The sequence below is a fragment of the Eurytemora carolleeae genome, unplaced genomic scaffold (assembly GCF_000591075.1).
Source record: "Eurytemora carolleeae unplaced genomic scaffold, Eaff_2.0 scaffold45, whole genome shotgun sequence".
NCBI classification, from domain to species: Eukaryota; Metazoa; Arthropoda; class Copepoda; order Calanoida; family Temoridae; genus Eurytemora; species Eurytemora carolleeae.
In genome coordinates, this window is record NW_019396182.1 from 305,557 (window position 1) to 332,003 (window position 26,447).

General features: G+C 31.9%; 2 protein-coding genes across 2 annotated transcripts in view; both read left to right on the plus strand.

The window, feature by feature from the left end:
- Positions 1 to 194: 194 nt before the first annotated feature.
- Positions 195 to 12,345, plus strand: LOC111697452 (uncharacterized). The gene is made up of 11 exons (XM_023467475.1): positions 195 to 232; positions 296 to 365; positions 1,717 to 1,804; positions 5,205 to 5,283; positions 5,662 to 5,731; positions 6,105 to 6,221; positions 7,980 to 8,048; positions 9,364 to 9,438; positions 9,878 to 9,970; positions 11,132 to 11,194; positions 11,896 to 12,345. The coding sequence occupies exons 2-11, from the start codon at positions 351 to 353 to the stop codon at positions 12,043 to 12,045; spliced, it is 819 nt and encodes a 272-aa protein (XP_023323243.1). The 5' UTR covers positions 195 to 232; positions 296 to 350; the 3' UTR covers positions 12,046 to 12,345.
- A 9,395-nt stretch (positions 12,346 to 21,740) lies between these two features.
- Positions 21,741 to 26,447, plus strand: part of LOC111697472 (uncharacterized) — a 6,305-nt gene continuing 1,598 nt past the window's right edge. The window contains exons 1-4 of the mRNA XM_023467494.1: positions 21,741 to 21,827; positions 22,478 to 22,534; positions 22,939 to 24,399; positions 25,680 to 25,775. Of these exons, the coding sequence (XP_023323262.1) occupies positions 21,743 to 21,827; positions 22,478 to 22,534; positions 22,939 to 24,399; positions 25,680 to 25,775 (1,699 nt within the window). The 5' untranslated portion in view covers positions 21,741 to 21,742. The remainder of the gene's footprint in view (positions 21,828 to 22,477; positions 22,535 to 22,938; positions 24,400 to 25,679; positions 25,776 to 26,447) is intronic.

The following is a 26,447-nucleotide window of genomic DNA, read 5'->3' on the forward strand; positions in this document are numbered from 1 at the left end:
ACAGTTCCCTTGTCGGATCAAGTATAAATTAGATTTCCATGTTTTTGTTAATTTAAACTGTTTTTTTTTCATTTGTATAGTTTCGCTGCAAAAGTGACTTTCGCATTTCATGCTGTAAGTAGGGCTTTGCTATTTTTGCAGGCAGGATCAGTTAAAACTTTGCTTACAGTCCCTTTAAGAAAAATAATTTTTAGGTTTTTGACGGCTACAGTTGGCTAGCAATATGGATAAGGTAAACCATTTTATATTTTCATATTTAACTCTACACCCTAAACTCATTTTTGACCTTTTTTAGTACATTAACTGTTGGGTTGGTTCTGCTGGTAATAGTTCATGTTTCAAAAAGGCATATGGGCATTCAAAAGGTAACATGGAACCAAACTTTAAAAATCTGAGTCAAGTAATTGAACTACCTAATGTCAGTTTAAATTTGGATTGCAGATTCAAAGTTAAAGATTCATGAGGATTTGAACCCGTGATTCAGGATTGGAACCGGCGTTAGGTAGTTCAGCGACCTCTCTATTTCATTATATTCGGTCCCTGAATGGTTAAATAAACAAGGGAATCAAGTGAGGACTTCTAAATCGACTTTAATACCGTATGTTTTTATTCCAGTCAGTCTTAATTCCCATGTTTTTTGAACAACCTTAACACAATTTTGATGTGGAACTGAAGAAAGTAGATTTATCTGTTTTTTTTTCATACCAAAATTACTCTTTTAGGAGCTGAAATACTTTTTCCTAGCTTGGAAATTTTGAAAAGAGTTTTTTAGGAAATTAAAAATTTTGGGAAAAGGTCATTATTGCATTGGAAAGGAATTGCGTCTAAGACTCAAATATTCTAATCCCAATATCTTTTCAAGCTGATATTAGACCATGCTTGATGTGACAAAATTCATAGTATCTTATCTTATCTTAAGTCAACGGAATTTGGTCGCAAAGATATAGGAATTAGAAAAGAGAGATGGCTAAGACTCATTTCCTTAAATTGCTTATTTTTTCAACCTGATGGTGTAATCTAAACTATATATTATTGATTTGGCAGCAAAACAAGTTTACGATATCAGGATGCAAAAATATAAGGATTAGAAAAGTATGAACAAAATCAGTTATTGTCATGTATCTATATAATAAAGCTCTTTGCTAATATAGATATATGTACAGGGTTACCCACAAAATATGAGACTGTAAAGACGACCAGAAACTCTTGAAGTATGACAGTCTGGGTTAAAATATGTATTCCGCCTTTGATAAAGTAACCTAATGGCTTATTTAATGATTTGGCAAAGAAACAAAAAAGTGTAGAGTTGCAGGGAATTGTTAATGTAAGGAAACAGACGGTATACATTTCGTACAGTCGTCTCTGAAGTCTTATCCTTTATGGGTAATTAATTAGGGTAACCCTGTATATAATATATTTTTATATACATATGCTCGCTAATAGCTGGCCAAACGGCTGGATTAAATTGCCTGTTTTTTTTTCAAGGAAGCCTATTGGTACGACGGGGGTGACATTGCCAGAACATTTTCTGAAAATTAATTTTTTAAATTTTTAAATCAAGCGCTTCAGCTAAAATCATGATTTAATAATAGCGCTGCTAAACGGTGGGAACAACTATGACTCTTATAAATAATATAGACCTGGGAACTAACATTTTCTTGTTTTACTGTATCCATCACCATCACCGAATTTTAAAATAAAAATATTTGTTTCTAGACTGACGGTATTCTGGTAATGTTAATGCCTATAAGTATGCTCAATGCAGAACAGATGCCTGACTGGTTTGAGGTCAAATCAAAAAGAGGTCAGGGTTAAAGAAATTAACATTTTTAACACTTTTCACGTGTATGCACTGAATTTACAAGTTAATTTCGAAAAGCATATTTTGTATTTATCTGAAACTCTTTAAAACATAAATTCTTTTAGAAAAGTATAATTATTTACAAACTGTTTTTTCAAAAACATACATATTTCATTCTAAATTTTAATAAATAAAAAGTGTGAGCAATACTTTTTAGTTTTATTTTAATTTCAGTATATTGAAGCTTAATAGCCTAAACTGAATTGAATAATAACGCGATTATGTACACAAATTATGTTTACAAATTAGAAATAACAAACGATACTAATTGTTTCAAAAGGATAGGTGATTTCTTCAGGAATTTCTACGTATAGATTGGCTGAAGTATTCTTCCATGACCAAGTCATTCAACCTCTTCATCAATGCTAACCCTATCAGGGTTTTAAACATAGCCGATCAATTATTCTTTGTGTCCCACGAACCATTATCACGTCTCCGCTCCTACTTGGACCAGCTGCTGTCCCACTGTACAGAATCATGGATGCGAAACCATGCTGGTTTACATCCCCCACCTAATCTTTGTACCAATCATACATGTTGCATCAGTACGTTAACAGGGATCTCACAATTTTTATCTGTACCAGACCTCCCTTTTCTATATCGTACTTCTGGAGTTCCTTTTCTCATCATGGTGGAGGCTTCAGCATCTGCCCTGGAGTCTCCCATCAGCTTTAACAGCACCTCTGACAGGATCACGCCTTCAGCCGGAATCAGGAACCTACAGCAAGCTACCAGGGTCTTCTTAAACATGCCATGATGAACCTCCTGGTGGACAACCAGTGTATTACTTGCAGTACTGGTTTACATACTTATTTCACAAAGTATTAAAAGCCACCGAGGTGCAAGAAATCTAAAAATTTGTCTTCTAATTTTGTCAAAGAGTAAGAGAGAGTTCCAGGTAGTGGGTTCAAATTGCAGGTTTCATCTGTTTTGCAAACATTGTGTATAATAGAGGAAGTCACTTGATCAGTATAGCCAGGCAGTCTGGCACCGGCTATGTGATGTGATCAAAATCCTGCTGCAAAGGTGTGGAGTCCGAGTTCATCATCTGAATGACTGAGATTCAGAGACAGTTTAGGTTCTACAAGCGGCAGAGGAATTGTCCTTAATGCCGGTCCAATCCTGATCCTGTCTTTCATCCCTTAAATTGCCCTGGCGAAGGTTGGGGTGCACGGATGCTTTGAAGTTGAAATCAGATGCATCCTGTTTGTTGTAGACATGAAATGGTATTGCTTGAATGAATGTATAGGGATGCCTAAGTAGCATGTTCCTGCCTTCAGCAACTTCACTGTAACTTGAGTACATTTTAACTGATATATGCCACTTCATCTTTTTTAAATACAAACACACCTTCACCTAGGTGGTGTGGAGATACATCAGCAGGTTCTCTGATACTTGATTTACACCCCATCTGAGCTCCTAAGGCAGAGCATCATCACCCACAATATCTAGCTTGTATCTCAGATATGAGGCGAGGGATCAGAGTTCTGCGGTGTTTGCGCAGATAGGGAGCAAATTTACTTCTTTGTTTTCATCTTTCCTCAGGACTAGGATCAGTATATCCTGAACATTAGTTAAATATACCTTATGGCAGACCAGGGGGAGGTTCTGAGAATTTTTCAGTTTATAAAAGAGTTGTGTAGTGTCTGCTGCAAAGAATTGAGGGCTAAATATTCCTGCTACTTCTCTAACTTTGCAAAAAAATACAAGATGTCTTCGGCAGATCCCAGGCCTACATTTTCAAAGCTCCTACACATTCCATGCCCAGTCAATGACGGTTGCACATGAGCCTTTCAGAGTAGGACATTGCCATAAATTGCCCTTGAATTATTGTAAATATTTCTTTTTCTATCGTAATGATGTACTCCGTATGCTGGACGAATATTTTCTTTATGGAACCGTGAGAACCAGAAAACTAAGGAATAGGAAGACGCCATCAGCAATATTAAAGTGAATTTGATGTTGTTACAAAACAAACAGTTATACATCAATGTTTCTGTCATTAACTTTACCTGTTTTGTCCTTAAACCAATTTCTTACCATATTAAGTGCACCATCGTCCAATTGCGCATTTTCCAAATTATATTATTTGAGTACTTTACAACCTTATAATTTGAAGGGGTCTTCTACCCTCTGTACCATTGGCCATTGCTAAATTAGGGCTGGGCACGTTCCAACTTTTTTGAAATCGTTCTGTTCCGTTCTAGAACAAGGGCCTTCAGCTAAATCGTTCTGTTCTTGTTCCTTTTTATCGTTCTGTTCTCGTTCTGTTCCGTTCCATTCCGTTCTGAGTAGAAGAACGGTCTTCCCGTTCTGTTGTTGGCGTTCTTATTTAAAGAACGGTTTCATCCCTCTCGTTCCGTTCTTAGTCAAAGAACGTTTCCTTCCCCATTGCCATCTCGGGAAAGAACAATCCTTCCACAACTATGCAGATTTTACCTTAAATGAGGGGGGTATCTATTCTGAATGATTATTTACCATTGACCATGGCAGGGGGTACCTCTCTTCTTGAGTTATAGTATCATTACCTGATGGTGTTGGTTCATCCATGTGTTTATCTCTAGATACAAGATCTGCATTGTACTTGCACTTGACCATGTTATTTACAGGTTTTTCTTTTTTTCAACTGCTGAGCAAATTGAATAATGCATTTATTTTGCGCAGTGTTAAAGTGTTGATATTTTCAGGACATGTTTGTACATACCATTAACCATTACCAATTTCCTAAACCATTAATGAATTCTTTTTTGGACACTTTGCATTAATACTAATATAGACTCTTAACAGCTGTGCCGTTAAAGATTACATCAACCATTAACATTTTGTTTGGAACTTTTTGCCGTTAATTTTGTAATAATGGTACCATTAACGGAGCTGGAGTGGTTAACTGTTGTTGAAAATTTTCTGTTAATGCCGTTAAAAAAATTGAGATCATTAACTAACAGTAATGTTTAAAAAAACTGGAAAATACCGCTAACGAAACGAAGTTTTGTTCTTACCCTCTAAAATTAACGGCTACCTGAGATTTTATTTTAAAATGGTTGGAACTAACAATTCACGAAACAGCTTGAAAAAGTTGGAACATGTCTGCGCCCTGCAGCCATACAGGTTTACAATATGTTTGGTCTGGCTTTAACAAAGTACGCAAAAAAGGAGAATTTACACTAATTTACTTACTTGAATCAATTTTTTTTAAATTACAAAAAAATTTAATGAGTGTATTTTCTTTTAGGATATTCTAGTAATTTTAATCATAATTTCAAACAAAATGGCCGTAACTTCTAATTTCTTTTTTGTAGTTCAAAATTCCGATAAAAAATATGGATTTCTTTTTCTTTTGCAGTTGTATCTGGGAGTATTTTAATATTAACCTGGGCCCTCTGTTCAACGGTTCTTTCCTTTGCTTTCTCCTGCAACCTAAGGTATCTAACCAAAGGCGCAACCAAATGGTAGGGTGTGAGGGGGGACTCCTAGATCTATGAAAGGAAAGTTTTTTTTTCTCAAAAAGTTTTAAAATCTGAGATGGAAGAATAAAAAAATTTATATAATGTCGTTTCTAAGCTTATTAATGATCGATCTGCTGTGGATATTCTGTGTTTAAAAAAACAAATACTCAATTTCAAAACAAATCAGAAACCTTCAACAGTTTGGAAAAATACAAGACACAGCTTTTGTAATAATTTTTTTTTTTTTAGTGGCATTATTCACAAGAAAAAACTTTACATAACGACATTTTAAAAATTCTTCCGTTGTCTGGTTTATTATGAGTTTGACAGAAATAACTAAATGTTAAATTTCAGAGCGATTATATTGAAACCTACAGAAAAATTTCCAGTTGACTCAGCAGCACAAATTCTTAGAGAAAACAGGGTAAACTGATATATTTAGAGTGTCGAATGCAATCTGATGCATTTGTAAATAGTTGATATGTTATAATATTTTTTATCTGTTTTATAGATGATGCAATTTAAATGACAATTAGTTGGCCGCCAGTTGTCTCTGCTCTTGATGTTTCTGTTGTTCCGTTTATAGGAGAGAAACCTAGACAACAAATCGTCGTTTTATGTGTATTGTATATCAATCAAATAAAAAATATTATGTAATATCAACTATTACGAATGTATCGAATTGCATTTTACGCTTATTGGTTATAATATCTGAATGGTTAATTTTAAATTTGATTGAATTATTTACGATCCAAGTTGAATAATTCATTTCTGTGAATTTGTACACTCCCTTTAAGGTTGCGGTTCTCCTTGAAGCATCTCGACACGCTGCTCTACTCAGCTCATCTCCTGTATTCGCTCATTCTCAAGTTTTAAACAATGCAAGATGTTGTAANAGATTCTATAATCCAAAGGTAAAAGTATTTAGATTCTATAATCCAAAGGTAAAGTTATTTAGATTCTATAATCCAAAGGTAATGTGTTTAGGTTCTATAATCCAAAGGTACACGTATTTAGATTCTATAATCCAAAGGTACACGTATTTAGATTCTATAATCCAAAGGTACACATATTTAGATTCTATAATCCAAAGGTAAAAGTATCTAGATTCTATAATTCAAAGGTAAAATTATCTAGATTCTATAATTCAAAGGTAAAAGTGTTTAGATTCTATAATCCAAAGGTAAAAGTATCTATATTCTGTAATTCAAAGGTGACAGTATTTAGATTCTATAATCCAAAGGTACAAGTATTAAGATTCTATAATTCAGAGGTAAAAGTATTAAGATTCTATAATCTAAAGGTAACAGTATTAAGATTCTATAATCCAAAGGTCAAAGTATCTATATTCTGTAATTCAAAGGTAAAAGTATTTAGATTCTATAATCCAAAGGTAAAAGTATTTAGATTCTATAATTCAAAGGTAAAAGTATGTAGATTCTACAATTTAAAGGTAAAAGTGTTTAGATTCTATAATCCAAAGGTAACAGTATTTAGATTCTATAATCCAAAGGAAAAAGTATTTAGATTCTATAATCCAAAGATAAAAGTATTTAGATTCTATAATCCAAGGGTAAAAGTATTTAGATTCTATAATCCAAAGGTAAAAGTATTAAGATTCTATAGTCCAAAGGTAAAAGTATTTATATTCTATAACCCAAAGGTAACAGTATTTAGATTCTTTAATCCAAAGGTAAAAGTATTTTGATTCTATAATCCAAAGGTAATGTGTTTATGGTTCTATAATCCAAAGGTAAAAGTGTTTAGATTCTATAATTCAAAGGTAACAGTATTTAGATTTTATAATCCAAAGGTAAAAGTATTTAGATTCTATAATCCAAAGATAAAAGTATTTAGATTCTATAATCCAAAGGTAAAAGTATCTAGATTCTATAATTCAAAGGTAAAAGTATTTAGATTCTATAATCCAAAGGTAAACGTATTTAGATTGAAAGTTTAATGAACAAAGCAAAATATATTTTTAAAAAAGTATTTTATCATTTCTAAAACTTAAAAAATGATTCTTATTTGCTTGATATTTGAGATTGAACCTGTTGGGAAAGTTCTAATGGGAATCCTTAGGTAAAAGTATTTAGATTCTATAATCCAAAGGTAAAGTTATTTAGATTCTATAATCCAAAGGTAATGTGTTTAGGTTCTATAATCCAAAGGTACGCGTATTTAGATTCTATAATCCAAAGGTACAAGTATTTAGATTCTATAATCCAAGGGTAAAAGTATTTAGATTCTATAATCCAAAGGTAAAAGTATCTATATTCTGTAATTCAAAGGTAACAGTATTTAGATTCTATAAACCAAAGGTACAAGTATTTAGATTCTATAATCCAGAGGTAAAAGTATCTATATTCTATAATTCAAAGGTAACAGTATTTAAATTCAATAATCCAAATGGTAAAAGTATCTATATTCTTAATTCAAAGGTAACAGTATTTAGATTCTATAATCCAAAGGTACAAGTATTAAGATTCTGTAATTCATAGGTAAAAGTATCTAGATTCTATAATCTAAAGGTAAAAGTATCTAGATTCTATAATACAAAGGTAAACGTATTTAGATTGAAAGTTTAATGAACAAATCAAAATATATTTTTTTAAAAGTATTTTATCATTTCTAAAACTTAAAAAATGATTCTTATTTGCTTGATATTTGAGATTGAACCTGTTGGGAAAGTTCTAATGGGAATCCTCAATAACTCTAACGAAGTTCTCTTAATGACAGAGGTAAGTCGATATTTCAGTCAATTTTCATACAGTTATTTTTTTAAGTTGAAAAACATAAATATTATACTTTTTAAAGATACAGAGTGTCTCAATAAACATGGGAATTCAGTGACGATTAAATAATTTTTGGATTTTAGTTTGGTAATACCTACTCAGAAAGCTGTATTCTGTAAGGTTTTCGTCTGCTTTGTTTACAATTTGTTTGTTTATGTTTTGACTGCATACGGTTGTACTTAGTAAAACAAAAAAATACAGTATAAAAACATAGTAAACTTGTCCGTCTTTACTGTTTATCTTGTAGAGACATTACAGAAACATATTTACAACCAGTTAAAGTTTTCATAAAATAATCTCTACCAGACATTTGAAATCAGAATGCTTATTCTTACCATAGGCAATCTCGAATTCGTTACTGAATTCCCATGTTTATTGGAACACTCTGTAGTCTGTACATTCATACGATGGAAACATATTTACACTCTATTAAAGGCGTCTTAACATTCAGAGTATTGTTTACTATTTTAGAGTGTTGTTGATTATTTCAGAATATTGTTAACCATTTCCGAGTATTGTTAACTATTTCAGAGTGTTGTTAACTATTTCAGAGTATTGTTAACTATTTCAGAGTGTTTTTAACTATTTCAGAGTGTTGTTAACTATTTCAGAGTGTTGTTACCTATTTCAGAGTATTATTAACTATTTCAGAATGTCTTTAACTATTTCAGAGTATTGTTAACTATTTCAGAGTGTTGTTAACTATTTTAGAGTGTTGTTAACTATTTCAGAGTATTGTTAACTATTTCAGGGTATCGTTAACTATTTCAGAGTGTTTTACACTATTTCAGAGTGTTGTTAACCCTATTCCTGCTGGGGGGGGGTCAATTTGACCCCCCCCCTTAAGTTTTNCTATTTCAGAGTATTGTTAACAATTTCAGAGTGTTGTTAACTATTTCAGAGTGTTGTAAACTATTTCAGAGTGTTGTTAACTAGTTCAGAGCGTTTTACACTATTTCAGAGTGTTGTTAACTATTTCAGAGTGTTGTTAACTATATCAGAGTGTTGTTAACTATTTCAGAGTGTGTTTAACTATTTCAGAGTATTGTTAACAATTTCAGAGTGTTTTACACTATTTCAGAGTGTTGTTTACTATTTCAGAGTATTGTTAACTATTTCAGAGTGTTGTAAACTATTTCAGAGTGTTGTTAACTAGTTCAGAGTGTTGTTAACTATTTCAGAGTGTTTTACACTATTTTAGAGTGTTGTTAACTATTTCAGAGTGTTGTTAACTATATCAGAGTGTTGTTAACTATTTCAGAGTGTTGTTAACTATTTTGAAGAGCAGAATCCTGGACTTGAAACCCTTCCCCAACCCTTGTTTCATATTAGTCAGGTATTCAAGAGCTTATATATGGGAACTTTAAAGGGACTGTCAGCATAATTACAAGCGATCCTCCGGCCACACAAAGTTGACAACAGTACCTTTGAACAATTAAAAAAAATTGTTTTCCCCAGAACATGATCGGGTAGTAACGATCAAATCTTGGAATTTTTCTATTGAAGACGACTTTTTTATATTATTTTTTATTTCTACCAAGCTTTCAAACAGCATGGATACACAAAAATATGGAAACAAAGAGAAGCTGTCAATTAACATCTTCTCCTTGTTAACTTGTAAACTAGTGACCTGAAAAAAAGCATTTAGAAATGAAAACTTAAATAGATAAGACGTCTTCATCGCTTCAATATAAACGCTGACCACTGTACTTGAATTTTGTCCCGGGAAATAATCTTAAAAATGAATCATAAAAAATATTCTTATTCTTCTTTAGGAAAAGATATCTCCATACTACGGAGCCTGGATGGTTGAGAAAGGATCAAAATGGAAAGACGACATCAATCATCATATTCTCGTCTGCTCCCAGGTACATACATTGTGTTCCCTTCATGGTTGAGGACGACATTTCTTTTTCTGAATAAATTGTGAAATTCATTCGTTAACCTGATCTTAAAATCATTAATCATAAACCAATTACAGGGTGTCCCAATAAACATGGGAATTGAGAGCCGAATTGATAGACTTTCGATAATTGATAAATGATATAAAGTGCATCAAAAAGAGATTGAAAGTCTAATGAGCTTGCCAAAATGTCGTCAACCTTCTTTGTATCTTTAAAATTGATAAAAAAGATATCAAACATTTGAACCATAGATTAAAAACAATATAGATAGAACACTATATGTGGGATTTTCAAGATTAAGGGGTTTTTCATTAGCAATAATCCTATGACAGAAGCCCAAAGGAGTTACGCGCATGTTGCGTTAAATGACAGAGCAGAGAGAGAGAGAGAGCATACGCGTAACTTCTTTGGGCTTCTGCTTCAGGGTTATTGTGCACGAAAAACCCCTAAATCTTGAAAAGAGGACATCTAGTGTTCTATCTGTATTGTTATTAATTTATGATTTGAATAGTTCTGTTAATTTTCAATGACCTGAAATCTGGGCAAGTTTCCTTTCAGTTTTGAAGGTAAAAAATGGCAGACCACATTTTGAAATCCCTAGACTATTATTTTTCGGTGTTAAATGTTTCAACTGTGGAACTACAAAATTATGTTTTGGCTAGAGATAGAGAGCCTTAAGATTTGGCTAGAGATTTAGTTAAATATGATCTCATTAGACTTTGAGTAAAGTAATCGTTAGAGTATTAGCATCTAGATTTGTTACACATCTAGTGTTCTATCTGTATTGTTATTAATTTATGATTTGAACAGTTCTGTTAATTTTCAATGACCTGAAATCTGGGCAAATTTCCTTTCAGTTTTGAGGGTGAAAAATGGTAGACCACATTTTGTAAATCCCGAGACTATTAGTTTTCGGTGTTAAATGTTTCAACTGTGGAACTACAAAATGATGTTGACAAAATAATCCCGCAGGGAACAAAAACGATATAGAAGTCGTCATTTAATTTCCATGTTTTCAATTCATTTCATACAATCAAGTTTACTGTTGTCTTAAAAGTAATAGCCCTGCAGCCTTTTAATTGATATATATTATATTATATATTTTACCTGAGCCAAATGTTTCAGGTTGGCTTTGAAAATAAACATGGACGGCAGAAAGTTTTTAATAATATTGGAAATTCAAACGAGGTATATTTTGAGAAAACTAAAGTAATGTTTAATTAATGTTTTACAGAAATTATCAAATCTAACTGATCTAACCTGGGTTGAGTGTATATTCAAATAGCAGAAAGTAGTTTATCTAGTTATGACTTACTACAAGATCAACTATTTCGCCGGTGCTGTCGATATCAACTTAAATTCATCTCTCCAGGGAACAATTTTTTATGAATTTGATCTTCGTCGCTACTGCCAATTCAAAGAACCACAGTTTAAGATTTAGAAAGAATTTGAATCTTTTGTTCAAGTTTGAACCGCGCGGGGTAGGTTAAGTTCAACGACCCCGCAAATTCATTAAATTCGGTTCATGTTTAAATTCTTCTGGGCGACACAAGAAGATTTGTTGAATCATTCGTAGATAGTTGAACTAACTCGAACTCGTTCTTGTTCTTCTGCCGGGACAACGCAGTCTAGAGTTGAATATTTGGTGCTAGATGGTACCATGCTGCAATATCCATTTCTTTTTAAAAACTATTTTACATAAGGGCATCTTGTCGAGTCAAAACTGACAAAATATTAAAGTGTTAGTCAATCAATCAATCAAAGAAATCCCTTAATACAATGGCAGAAATTTAAAGAACACAACGTTCATACATAAATGTTTATTACAGGGCGATAAAGTAAAAAGGTGCAAAAATTGAACAAACAAGTTTAATCACAATTTGTTTTAGGAAAAACTTGGCCCTGAACATCTTCTTCTGTCCTTTCTTATCCTCGGTACAGGGATCATCTTTTCTAGCGCAGGAAGAAATGTTTTTATTCAAAAAATATTGTTCAGTCAGAACCAGAAAACTATAGCCAAGAAAAGACCGCAGAAATAATGACTTTAAATAGTTTAATAAACATGGGACACAGCAATTGTGCAGTGTGAACAGACCCAATTAACTTGAAAAGTGATTTAAGAAAAAAAACTGTAGTAAAACTAATGATTTAGATAGACCAAGTAAACATGAACCATACCAATTGTTCGGTGTGGACAGGTCCATTCAAGTAGCGCAATTAGTTTTTTTAAGCAACTTGTAAAACTATTTGCTTTGTAACATCAAAAACACAAAATTATTTTTCTTCCTATTCCACAGTTTTCTGGTTCGCACTGTACATGTAATTTGATAGCTGCAAATATGCTAAAGGGAATTTGTGAGGAAAAATATAATTTTTTTCAAATATTTGAATTGAATTATAGTTTTAAAGTAAATATCAATTCAAATCTTGACTTCAATATAATTTGAAAATATGAAAATAATACATAATATATATATATTGTGTTTTGATTTTTTGATTTTGAAACTTTTTGCAAATATTAAACAATTTTGATATTTAATTTTATTTCAAGATCATTAAAAATAAAGGAACTGAACACTTGCCTCAAACTCTAAAGGAGTGTTCGCGAAATATTCAGAAAATTGCAATATTCGCCTCGAAACGTAGAAAAATCAATTTAATTCCAAACAAATCATTCAGATATTTCTACATGCGAAAGCGACTTGCACATTTATTAAGCTTATAAGAAAAAAATGGAGAACTTATTAAAATTAAACACTTTTCGATTCATAAAAATGAAATCTTTTACATTTTTTATCAGATTAAGGGTTGAAGGTGTCGTTGTAAACCGTTGCCATCTTCGCCTGGATGTACACAGTATTGAAGTTATGCTTACAGTCCCTTTAAAGCTTGAGGCAAGTGTTCAGTTCCTTGATTAGGTTTTTAAACATTTCTGTTCAGTGTTTTTATTTGAAGTTGCAATTCAGAAGATATTTGCTAAAAAAGTTGGTTACGGAAAAAAATAAAAATAAAACAATTATAATGTTAAAATTAAGAATAAATATTCAAATCAAACTCTTTGATTCTTAAGACATTTGAGAGAAGCAAGTGTTCTTTTTAAGTAGGGTTAGACAACGTTTCGTTAACGAACTGAACATTTTTTGAAATAAACGGAATCGAGTACGTTAACGAACGGCAAAACCCGTTTTGAAATCGTTAATAAACGGAAAAAGCTGTTCTGGAAAAGAAATTAATGGTTTATAAAAAGAACAAACGATTGTGTTTCAAAATAACGACTTCTACAATATCTTCAATTGAGATTGTTAACGAATTGAATCTTTGAGAAGCAGAATGAACAAGTTACGAACAGTACGTTCATTTCTTAGCTAAAAAAACGAACGGCTACCTGTAAAGTTATTTTTGAACAATTTTCACAAATCGTTGACGAACGATTTGAAAAACTTCTGTACGTTCTTCAACCCTATTTTTAACGAGCAATAATAAATTTGTATAAAAACATCATTTGTGCCCCAGACCAAATATTAAAGCTTTTACAAACGATTGTAAAGAAAAAAAAATATGCTGAATCATAATAATGTTTTTTGTTTGAAAAGCCTTTTCAATGTCATAACAAATTGACATTTATACATGCACGTACAGAAAAATAGTTTTAATTGTGATAAATTAATGTTAAGATTATTCCATAATGCGTAATAATGCGTAACATACAATTGTCACGTTAGTAACAATTAGTACTCACATATTTCCTAATTAGAATTACGCATTAAACATTACCCTTTTACCCCTGACCACAGACTAATTTACACAGACTGCTCATGACATAGATGAAGATAGATTGAAGACGACATTTTTCATCTTAAAAGAAATAAATGTACAGAGATGTTTTAAATATATTCCTATTATATAGATTAACTAGTGGCCAATTTCTTAGACGCTCTACCATAGGTAGAACCATAGTCACACTATGGTTACGCTTTACCAGAGCAGTGTAGATAAATAGATACGACCTATAGTTGTACCTATGGTTAAATGAATAAGAAATTGGCCAGAGGTCGGTTGTGAACATTGGCTGTTCTTATGTCATTGAGTACTTGTGGTGTACATGAGTTCTGTAGAGAGAAATTTAAGTTAGTTTAGTCCTTCTCATGTCCTTTCTCAGTACTCGTCAATATAAAATATTGCTCAGTGAAATATTCTTGTTCAAATAGTTCCATTCCCAGAGTTATTTTACAATCTATTATGAAATCCATTAAAACACAAAACCACCCCGCTTATCATTGAAGTACACTTTGACCCCTAGAAGTATGAGTTCGCGACAGTACAATTCTTGGTGATTTTGCGTACATAAGCTCTCTATGTTTATTTATTTATCTATGGCTCATAAGCTCTCCCAGCACGACTTGCTACATTTCCACGACAGGTTTTTGACTTCCAACCAACGGCCACTTGTTGCATATAATACCATTTCAGGGGTTAATATTGGTTAAGTTTTACAATTTTTAAAGAAACTTTTAAGATAAAACATTAAATTTATGAAGTAATTGAGTCTTTACCATAAACTCTGATTTTCTAATCCCTATATCTTAGATATTTCAAACTAGGAATTCTGTTGGCTTAAATAATCTAAGTTTGAAATATGAAAGGTTTACAATAATAGGTTGCCAAGATATAGGGATGAGAAAATTTGAATTTGTGGAAAAGACTCAAATTCTTTCGTCTATTTTTGAAGGTTTTGAATTTCGTATGCAAAGGATCCTTAAATATTCCTGAATACAGTTGTACACAATGGAGCCTGCTGTGGAAAATATCGCATTTTTTAGCCTTAAATAGAACTAAGTACTCTCTTATCTCTGCCCCTAAATCCATTTTCCTTTCCCTTTCCCCTTGATTGCCTTTCCAGTTCACCTCTTTTCTCTTTTCCCTCTTTACCACTTTCCCTTTTTCAATTGCACTCTTCCCTTCACCCGAAAACTTTCCCTTTCTCCTTTCTCCTTCCGTATAAAAGCAAAAATAAAATGTTTAAAAAAACGATAAACGAACGATAAAAAATCTACCAAATGTTATTTTGAAAAATAATCATGAACCTTGAATTATAAAAACACTAGCTTGGGAACCCAGTTTTCCCTGGAAACGAAAAATACTTAACCCACTCAACTTACTCATGTTAAACCAAGAACCGAGTCCCTCACTCAAAATTTGGGGCAAATCGGTTCACGGGTTCATAAGTTATGATCAGACAATCAAACAAACAGCGATTCCTATATATAGATAATTGCAGGTTGGATTTAGCACCATTGCTGTATCATACACGTAAATAAGAATAATGATAATAATCATAGTTAAAAATTATGAAATATTCCCGGTTCCTGGATTCTCTGCCAAAATAGATATAATTCAACTCCTGATAAAGAATTGTAATCAATAATTACTGCTGCACAGTTATAATTGTTCTTATTGATATTCATATACGTGCCGTTATACAGATGTATCACTTGACACCTGAATTTATGTACCGGCTAAAATGTATCCTTGCAAATACTTTATAGTGCAGGGCGTCTCAAAAAACATGGAAATTAAGAGAGGAGACTTGAAAGTCGTGCATGGCAAAGAAAGTATATATTCGAGGCTGTAAGTCTTACGAGGTTTTGTGTCTTAAGTCAATTTTGATTTATTAAATAATTTGAAATATGTACAAATTTTGCAAAATCTCCGTCAATTCTGAAAAAAACAACAAAGGTAGGCATTTTGAAAATCTCAAGACCAGGATTGTTCGATATTATACGTTTAAACTGGATTACTACAATAATTGTGTTCATGAAAAAATACTGCATGGATCGAAGACGATATAAAGGTCGTCACTCAATTGGGACTTTGTGTACATAAATATGAAAATGTACGAATAAATCTTAATTTCAGCGCAGAGTTATTAACAAAGAATAAGACTTTAAAGACGACCCTAAACTATTCTCTACACTAGTTCATTTTATATGTATATTCACTTTAAAATGCATCTTGTCCCACTAATTACAAATTTTCGGTCACTCCCTTTAATGCTGGTTTTGATAAATTTAATATGTATACACATTTTAGCTTGTTCTACTAAAAATAGTAATGGAGGCTTCGACAGGTTTTAAAACTAGAGTTTTGCATCATTATTATCACACTCTCCACACTACGCTTCTATATCTTCGGTCAGTGTATTGCAGTTTACTGTAGAACGCACCGAAAGGTTAGTTGAGGGTGACAAGGTTGTAATGCAAGGAAAGTTATTTCAGAGGTGTACGCATCTTTTGTACTGCAGTGTACTGTCTCTGGGTGGTAATGTAAAGACAAGACGGATGTCGAAGCCTGACATGGGATTCATCTTTCACATAAAAAATCAATGAAATATTCTGGTCGTAGGAAACTATTATGTGAGTTATAAAAATGCTTTTATCCTCCTCGGATACTGAACGAACACTGATGAATCTATTCTTGTTTACAAATTCCGCCCATAGTATACGCAACTGCAATTAACTTTCCTTGCATTATAATCTTGAGGGTGCAATCCGTCTAGGCTTTCAGAAAAGACTTTTTTATTCTTTATTATTGACTTTTTAGATTCATGCAGTCAAAGTAATTGGGTTTTTGTCACAAATCCACATTTTTTAAAACCATATTACTTTGCAACCCAATGTCATAGACCTTTGAAATTTCAGAATGTAAATTCTGTTAAATCAAAAAGTTTGAAATATCAAAGGTTTTCTCCATACGCCACAACGTTGCAAGGAAATGCATATTTAAGTTTGTCGAAAAAATTCAGTTCCTTCGACTCGCAACAAATGGCGCATTTTATCTAAATAAAACATAATTATATTATAATCGGTCCGAGAAAGTACAGTACACTACAGTACAGTACACTACAGTACAGTACACTACAGTACAGTACACTACAGTACAGTACACTACAGTACAGTACACTACAGTACAGTACACTACAGTACAGTACACTACAGTACAGTACACTACAGTACAGTGCACTACAGTACAGTACACTACAGTACAGTACACTACAGTACAGTACCCTACGGTACAGTACACTACAGTACAGTACACTACAGTACAGTACACTACAGTACAGTACACTAAAGTACAGTACACTACAGTACTGTACACTACAGTACAGTACACTACAGTACAGTACACTACAGTACAGTACACTACGGTACAGTACACTACAGTACAGTACACTACAGTACTGTAGTAAAAACCTAAAACTCTTTAATAGTTTTCATATAAATTGTATTTTATAAGTTTAATTATATAATGTATTATTTGGCAAAGAAATCAACAGTTTAAAGTTTATAATAAGAAAAAAACTGGACAAATTTCGTACAGCTTCGACTGTGAAGTGTCGTCCTTTGTGGATACCCCTGTATCATATTATTTGAGATACACTGTATGTAACTACTTGGTATAGCGTAATATATCTTTAAGCGGAACAAATGAATCGCTTGACCTGAAAACCAATTCATAAATCAGATGCCACATGTCATATATACAGGGTTATCCACAAAGAATAAGGCTGTAAAGACGACCTGAAACTCTTTAAACATAATGATGTAAAGGTTTCAGTACAAATATCAGACCCACACACGTCGGACGGTACAAACCTAAGACTTGTAAACGTCAGTGCAGTACAAATGTCGGACCACTCGGACCAGTAAAAACGTCGGACTAAGGAAAAAAAAACTTATTTGAATTTTAAGATTATTTATTAAAATTTTGTCTCCTTTTCTAAACCAATCCGTGAAAGTATTAACCTTTGATACTTTCAAACTTAAACCGCTTAATCTTATAGATTTCATAGGTTGAAGTATCAATGATCTACGATATCGGGTTGCAAAGATATAGGCATTAAAGTATCAGAGTTTGTGTCAACAACTCATTTTAGTTCTGTTGTAGAGTTGCTACCTTCAAAAGGTTAAGAATTTATTCAGTTATCTGATTTTTTATCACAATAAGTGAGTGATTTTTTATTTCTTATAACAATGCAGCCCTTTTTCAAAATCAACCAAGGTCAGACGTTTTTCTTTATAAATGTATCTGTCCCCGACGTTTTACTAGTCCAACGTTTGTCCCAGTCCGACGTTTGGTACCAGCCCGAAGGTTTGTACCTTCCGACAAATGTGGGTCCCACGTTTGAACCTTATAAATATAGCCTAAAAGGGTGAATATGAGCAAAGAGCTTTATTTAAATCCTTCCATAGATTTCTGGTTAATATAGTGTTAATGTATGAATTACGCTGAAAAATGATTCCAAACTTGGCATCAGATTCAAATTTATTCTGTTTTATTTTTAATATTTTTCAAACAAACAGTAATTATTATGCGGAACTAAAGCGTAATTGTTGAAATATGATTTTTCTTGGTAATCAAGATCATTATAAATTATTTATATATATTCACACTCCCTCCCCTTCATAAAGTCACTAGAATAATAGTATCATATTTGATAATCATATATTGTTCACGTAACTTTAAAATCGCCCTTGTTTTCGATCATAGCTTCTTTTTTTTGAGAAGATATTTGGAAGAAAACCAATTTTTGAATTTTTAAAACATTATAAGTTTAAAAAATATGATACCAAAAACTGTAGATAAGAAGACGACTTTTAAGGCTCAAGGCATAATTTAAGATAGTCAAAGATTAATATATATGAATCGAAGCAAACCTGTAGTGTTCACTCAATTATTTGAATTTCAATCTATACTTGTAATAACTATTTATAAAGTTTTTGGACAGAAATTTTCTCTTTATCGAGAAGGTTCAAGACTTTTATGAAACGTTTAGTATTTCTAGATCAAATAAGCTTTGAAAAAAAAGAAGAATTAAAAATAGAAAGTTGATTTTAATCTTAATATCCTAAATTTTTTGGAGAAAATCCGGGAACCAATCAAAACTTTAAAGCACACGTGCTATAATGTACTACTCATACAACTTTAAAGTACGATGATTACTTTATAGCACGTTTATTATGGAATTCACGATGAAGTGAGGAAGAATGATAAAGACGACTTATAAGACTCAAGGCATAATTCAAGATCATTAATATAAATCGAAGCGAACTTATGGTGTTCACTAAATTATTTGATTTTCAAGCTAAACTGGTAAAACTATCTTCTTATTCCTGAGTTATATAAATCTCACTGTACTTAAGTAATTTTCTTGAATACATTAAAAATAAAAGTATACATATAATACATTTCATCTTAATTAATTTAAATCTAACGCCAAAATCAAGTAGTTTAAAGTTTTGAATTGTAGATATGGTTAGGAAAATAAGATTAAACGCCAATGCGTTGCGTAACTTTAAAGTTGACCAAGTCTTAAAAATTGAGGAAAATTTTTATAACTGTCTGGCTCCAGGTGACGGCTTCAAATCTAATCCGATTATTAATTTGAAAGATATCATTATTTTTCCAGCTTAAAACATGTGTTTTGTAAAAAATATTTTTGCTTTAGAAATCCGCAAGTTATTTTGAAAGAAAACCGTGATGAAAAATAATGAATTTCAATTAGAGCTATGAAAACTTCGATAATAAAATTTGTTCAAAAAATTTATTCTTAAGATAAAATATTTAAACTCTATCTCTCTCCCCTTGACGCAGTGTTCTAAATTATTGAAAATATTAATTGTAATGAAAGTGCAGTGACCCTGCAAGCTTGCATGGAATCTTATTGTCATCTAAAAAGATAATTAAGTTTTTGCCACACTCACAAACTCTAATTTTCTTATGCTTATATCTTTGCAATCTGATGGTGTAAACCTGAGATATTTCAAACTAGGAATTTACTTAGTTCAAATAATCTAATAATATATAATTTAAAATTGTGGCAAAGACTCAATTCTCTTTTCAACATGAAATCGAACTAGATATAAAATCAGAAATTGGAGGATTTATATTATAAATGCAAGAAACTGAATATGAAATATCCGAAATAGGATTAGAAATACCAGAAAAATATTTAGTACACCAGAAATTAAATCAGAAATACGACAAAATAACTTAGAAATACAAGAAGTAAATTAGAAATACAAGATATAAATTAGAAATACAAGATTTAAATTAGAAATACAAGATATAAATTAGAAATCCAAGATATAAATTAGAAATACAAGATATAAATTAGAAATACAAGATATAAATTAGAAATACAAGATATTGAATCTTAGATTGAAAACTAATTAGCATTTTTCAGCCAAAAGTTCGGTTCTTTAAGATGTAATCTCAGGTCTTCTTATATTTTATATAAATATATATATATATTGAGCCAATCTAGCTTTATTATATAGAAAATAATATTTCCAGAAAAACTTTACTTATTTTTGTGATAAATTCTGCAAAACACCAGAGTTGAGAATATCATATACTTTAATGCTTGAATAATTTTACCACATAACGCTGGTGCATCCCTAGGTCTAGGGGCATATAGGGAACAAGTGGAAGGGAATGGGGGTGGGGAGTGGGGAGAGGTCGATGTCGAATTATTCTAAGATTACACGAAAAAGATTAATCCTGAAATCTAAATAACTTCAGTTTTTAATTTTCTTATCCTGTGTTTGACTACCGAGACTACCCCCCCTTTTCCAACAAAAAGTATGATAGTTTGGATAATTTGAATTAGTAGTTTTAGTAGTTTACTGAATTCAGTTTGTTCCAAACCATTGAATATGATACAAGTTTATACCAATATTTTACTTTATACATTATACTAGGACAAAATATATATTTTGTGTCAAGAGATTTTGATTTTCTAGTCCCACATCTTTGCAACTTTACAATATTTTAAACTTGGATTAAAGGGTTTCTTAGCGAAATTTTGATTTTTCGCGAATTCTCCCTTTAAACAACACATTTTATCACATTTGACTTTGAGGACTATAGTCATTTTGTACGTTAGTCTTTATAAACGTTAATCCAAAACTTACGTTAGTTCAATCGATCATTAGTTCAATTGATATGACACCACAAATGCGGAAAAATTAAAAATCAGAAATTAATCTAAAGACTTAATTAGTCTTGTTGAGATTAAGAAAAAGAGAGGATGAAGCATTGATCTCGAGATCCACCATTCAAAATTTTTTAGCTCAGTTCATATACAAATACACAATAGTATGCTAGTTTGACAATATGAGTTATTAGTTTAGGGCTAAATTTGTAAAATTTGTAAACATTTTTTTCAAAAACGTGATCAAGTGAGTATCTACATCAAAACAGTAAACATTTATTTTAATTGACAACTTGTCTCACACTGAAATTATTTAGTCCAGCTATATCTCTGCAAAAAGAAAGTTTAAGCCTTTAAGATTTAAGACCTTAACTACTTGATCCGACAGAATTCTTTGTTTAAAATATTAAACGTCTTCGACATTAGGTTGCATAGATATAGGGAAAACAAATCAGAACAAGTGCCAAGTGTTTAGATTTTGAGACTTTTCAAATCAGGTCCAAAAAGAATTATTGCAAGAATATATTGAACCCTAAATGGGTTAATCAACACAATTTCAGCAAATCGAATTTTTCCAAATCATTTCTCTAGAAAACTATAGTTTATTTTTACTCGTCCTCTGAATTAGAAAACTATTGTTTATTTTTACTCGTCCTCTGGATTAGAAAACTATTGTTTATTTTTACTCGTCCTCTGGATTAGAAAACTATAGTTTATTTTTACTCGTCCTCTGGATTAGAAAAATGAGGAGATGGATGGTTCTCAGCTTGTGCATGGCTGGAGCCAAGTTATCAGAAGGGGAAATGTTGTCTTCAGTTCCAACTTCAGGTAAAAACGTTATAGATTATTATTAATAATAAAGGTGTCAATAGAAGATATATGTATGTAGTACAGCTGTAATTACTTCACGGTGACATTTTAAATTGTATTATCAGACAAAATTTTTCTATAAAACGTGATAATAAAAGTGAATCTTTGCCACAAACTCTGATTTTCTATTTCCTATATCTTTGCAACTTAGACCTTAGATATGGAAAGCTAAAATGTTTGTCAGATCAAATAATATAAGTTTGAAATATTACACCACCGGTAGCAAAGATGTAGGGATTTAAAAACTTAAGTTCGTGGAAAAGAATCAATTTCTTTGTCTAAGTTTGTTTTGAAATAAGTGCAGTTTTATTTTTTCCTTTATTTTTAAATACTTTTTTATTTTATGTCCTTTACAATAAAAACTGTTTGAGACAGTATCATTTTGTTGGGCAAGGGACTTAAAATTCATTTTCTATCTTAATTTAATTGAAATATTGTTTACACAAATAAATTTCGGTTTTCCATTCCCGGAAAAGAAAAAATAATAAAATTTTAAGTATCTAGATCATGTTTAACTTATTGTACCCCAGCCTAAGATTAGCTTAATCTGTGCCAGTACAACTGTATATGTCGTACTGTCCAGTCTAGTTTTAAAATATTATGTTCAGGGGATACCAGCTATTCCTATTTCTATCAAGAGTTGCCGCCAGATCAACAATTTATGGGTAACTCAAACTTTTCATAAATACAAGAAATTCTTTATATAGAGATTACGTTTACACAATTCAAAACATTTAAATTACCCTAGACTTTAAAAATGAAGAACTTGTCACTCAAAAACATTTTTAAGGGTCAGAACTTTAATTAAAAATCTCCATCGTTTATTTATTCGCCTTATCTCAAATCTCAAATAAAAAGCGTTTTTTTTATCAGAAACTCAGACATTTATATTGTCCAAAAATGTTATCGATTCTTGTGAACAATGACTTGAAATACAATGAATGAAGTGATGTACTTTAATTCAGTTCTAGAAGTATGTTGTACGTCTGTGAGTAAAATAGGCTTAAACATATGATCAGTATCTTATATTAAATAGGTGAACAATATCCCTTCAAAAAAAATAATTCAGGTAAATTTGTTGAATTTTCTGTTCCTCCGACACCTACGCGTCGCCTTGCCAGAAATTCCGTTTCTATTGCCTCCGAGATGTCCTCAGCACCCAGTTCTGCCTGGGAGATGTCCTCAAAACCCAGTTTTGCCTTGGAGAGATCCTCAAAACCAAGTTCTAAATTCCAGAGGTCCTCGGAATCGGGTTCAAGTTTACCTAAAGCATACCAACCCCTTGATCGTAGTTACATCTCCGACCTTCCTCTCCACCCTTCAGATATGTACAGTCAGGCGAGGTTTGGAAATATAAAACGAGAGGTTTTAGGACATAATACAAACCAGATTGAGCCCCCTGCAGTTCATGATGCTCCATGGGGACCCACACCTGTTCAGTCTGAGTTTACCACCGAGGATGTTCCTTCACTACCTGCTGGTTACAGTTCTGAGCTGGAACAGACATCATCTTCTTTCTCTTCTTGGATCGCTCAACCTATTGTTCCTTCAAACCCGTTCCAATCTCAACCTAACATTCCATACAACCAGTTCAAACCCACCGTTCCATCTAACCCATTCAAAACACAGCCTACCAGTCCATCAAATCCTTTCAAAACACAGCCTACCGCTCCATCCAACCTGAAATCAAATAGTTTCGAAAGAGTCCCATCTTTATCGGTAAAATCAAGTAACTCTATTTCCCAAGTAAATAAAATCACCCCTTTCCAGAACAGTGGACTGTGGGATGAATGGAAAATTGACTCTGCCCATCTTGATATAACAGAGAATAATTTACCTGCTCAAGTCAAAAATCCAACCACAACCATTCAAAAGTTATCATTTCAGGATAATCAAAGTAAGTTAAGTTATGAAGAACATGGTTTGAATAAAAAAGAAAGCACTGTTTCATCAGTTTCTATTTCAAAAGGAAGGACAAGGGGAACCGATGCTCCAGATCAAGAAACAACCTCTTGGAATTCAGAAATAACATTATCTCGTCCAAGCCAAGACAGTACATCTTGGAGTACAAGTTCTTCATCAGCCCGTGGAAATAAAAAAGACCATTGGAGTCCTAATGCGGAGAAAGAGATTTGGACACCGAATCCTGAGATCTTGTCTTCTAGTCCCAGTCCGGAAATAAGTTCCACAAGTCCTAGAGCTGAAATCACCTCCTGGATATCAAGTACTGACAGCTCTTTAGAGTCAAATCCAACTGATATTGGTACCTGGGCCTACACCAGTAGCAGTGAACTTATACCAGAATCCTTTGATTCTTCCATTGAGATATCTTCTGTAGACTCCAAATCCATTTCGGAGGATTTGACAGATTCTCATGAAACTCCTGATATCTATACAGAGTCCTCCATTGACACTCTATCTCCTCCTAACACTGAAGAAGTATTTAACGATGAAACTACTACGCTTGCGAGTGATGGGACTGATCATGAGCCAAGAGGAATTGGCATTCATAAAAGACCAACCCGTAAACGTGAGAGCTTTATTCTAAAATAGCAGGACCCATACAACTGTTGAATAGGAAGACGACGTTTAGACTTAAGTTATTTAGAAATTTTGCATTTCACTTTATAAGTTTATTTTCAAGCTATTTACGGGTAAACCTATTTTAACAAAAACAGCATCAAATATATTGAAGATTTTTTAAATGTCGTCATCCTTTTGCACAGTTTTATCGATCTAAATTTATATATATTCAGTTTGAACCACAATTATTGTGCATAAACTTTCAAGCTCTTAAAATTTTTTTTAAAGCTTGGAACTTTTGTTACTCATAATCCCAATCACTTGATCACGATCCACTGTCAGCACTTTTAATTGAGAATCTATAAAATCCTCTACTTTTTAATATCTTTAATTTAGTTTTTTGTTCTCAGCTCAGGGCACACTAATTGAGGTCCAAACTCAAAGTTAAAAAATAAAAATAAATCGTCTTTTTTCATAAAAAAAATCACTAATTTGCCACTCATCCAACTTTTTAACAATTTTTTGAAATTTTTTGTTTAATATACAGGGCGTTCCACGAAACATAACAGTTGGCGAATGGTTTTGAATGTCTTCTTCCGTATACTATATAAGATATTAAAGACGTCTTGAAGTTTACTTCGTTAGAAAAATCGTTTACTCAAATATATTTTACTGTAAAATGACAAATTATGGAAGAAGTCATTTAAAACTATTTAAAACCAACTGTCATGTTATAAACTTTCAAGCTCTTAAAATTTTTTTTAAAGCTTGGAACTTTTTTACTCATAATCCCAATCCCATGATCATGACCCACTGTGAGCACTTTTTATTGAGAATCTATAAAAAACTCTACTTTTCAATATCTTTAATTTAGTTTTTAGTTCACAGCTCAGAGCACACTAATTGAGGTCCAATCTCAAAGTTAAAAAATAAAAATAAATCGTCTTTATTCATCAAAAAATCACTAATTTGCCACTCATCCAACTTTTTAACAATTTTTTGAGATTTTTTTCCCACGAAACATAACAGTTGGCGAATGGTTTTAAATGTCTTCTTCCGTATACTATATATAATATTAAAGACTTCTTGAAGTTTACTTCGTTAGAAAAATCTTTTACTCAAATATATTTTCCTGTAAAATGACAAATTAATTTAAAACTACTTAAAACCAACTGTCATGCTTCGTGGGACACCCTGTAGGTGGGTTTTTCTTTTGAGTTCATAATTTAGGGTGCACTTTTTTACTCTGTAGAACAAAAACTTGAAAATCTAACATTTTTATTTCAGATCGGGGAAATGGAAAAATATGGGAGAGAGTAAAAAAGTTTGTTAAAAACTATCCGCCCCGTCGACAGAGTAGTTCTGGACGTGGTTTTCTAAAAGGTAAAAAATGTATTACAAAGAATATATCAAGTTCTAAATATATTTAAACCTGCTTACGCCATTTTAAATATTTATACTCAATGGAAAGACCTTTTATTACTTTTATTTTTTTGTTGTTGTTAAGCATTGAATCTTAGCCGTATAGGGTGTCTAAAGAAAATCATTCTCATTTTTTATCAACATTTTTTTTTAAAACTTCAAAGATTTTCTTCTATAATATTGAAAAAGGAAAAACTTCAATGACGAGATGAATTTTTTTTTGTAAATTTTATTTTATATAAAGATTAAAAAGAATTTTTTTAAAGAAATGTAATCTGTAAATGCTTAAAATATTACAAGAAAAAACAGGCAAAACCTATCTAACGGTAAACTAGAGGTCCTGGTTAAAAATCCATTTTTACCCATTAAAGTAGATTTTTGATATTAGCTTTTTAATTTAAAACTTATCTGTTTGACAATGTATTGAAATATACATCTTATGTTTGTTAAGTTATTTTAACAGAATTTGAATGAGAGATGAAAAGGCGACTGAAAATATTTCGAAAAAGACAGAATGTACTTTTTAGTGTTAGTTTTACGTGTATTATAGGCTTTGTACTTAGTGAAGGCAAAACAGTTGAAAATTACAAACATTTTAATAAGGAGAAGGGAACAGGAGGATGGGGGGGAGGG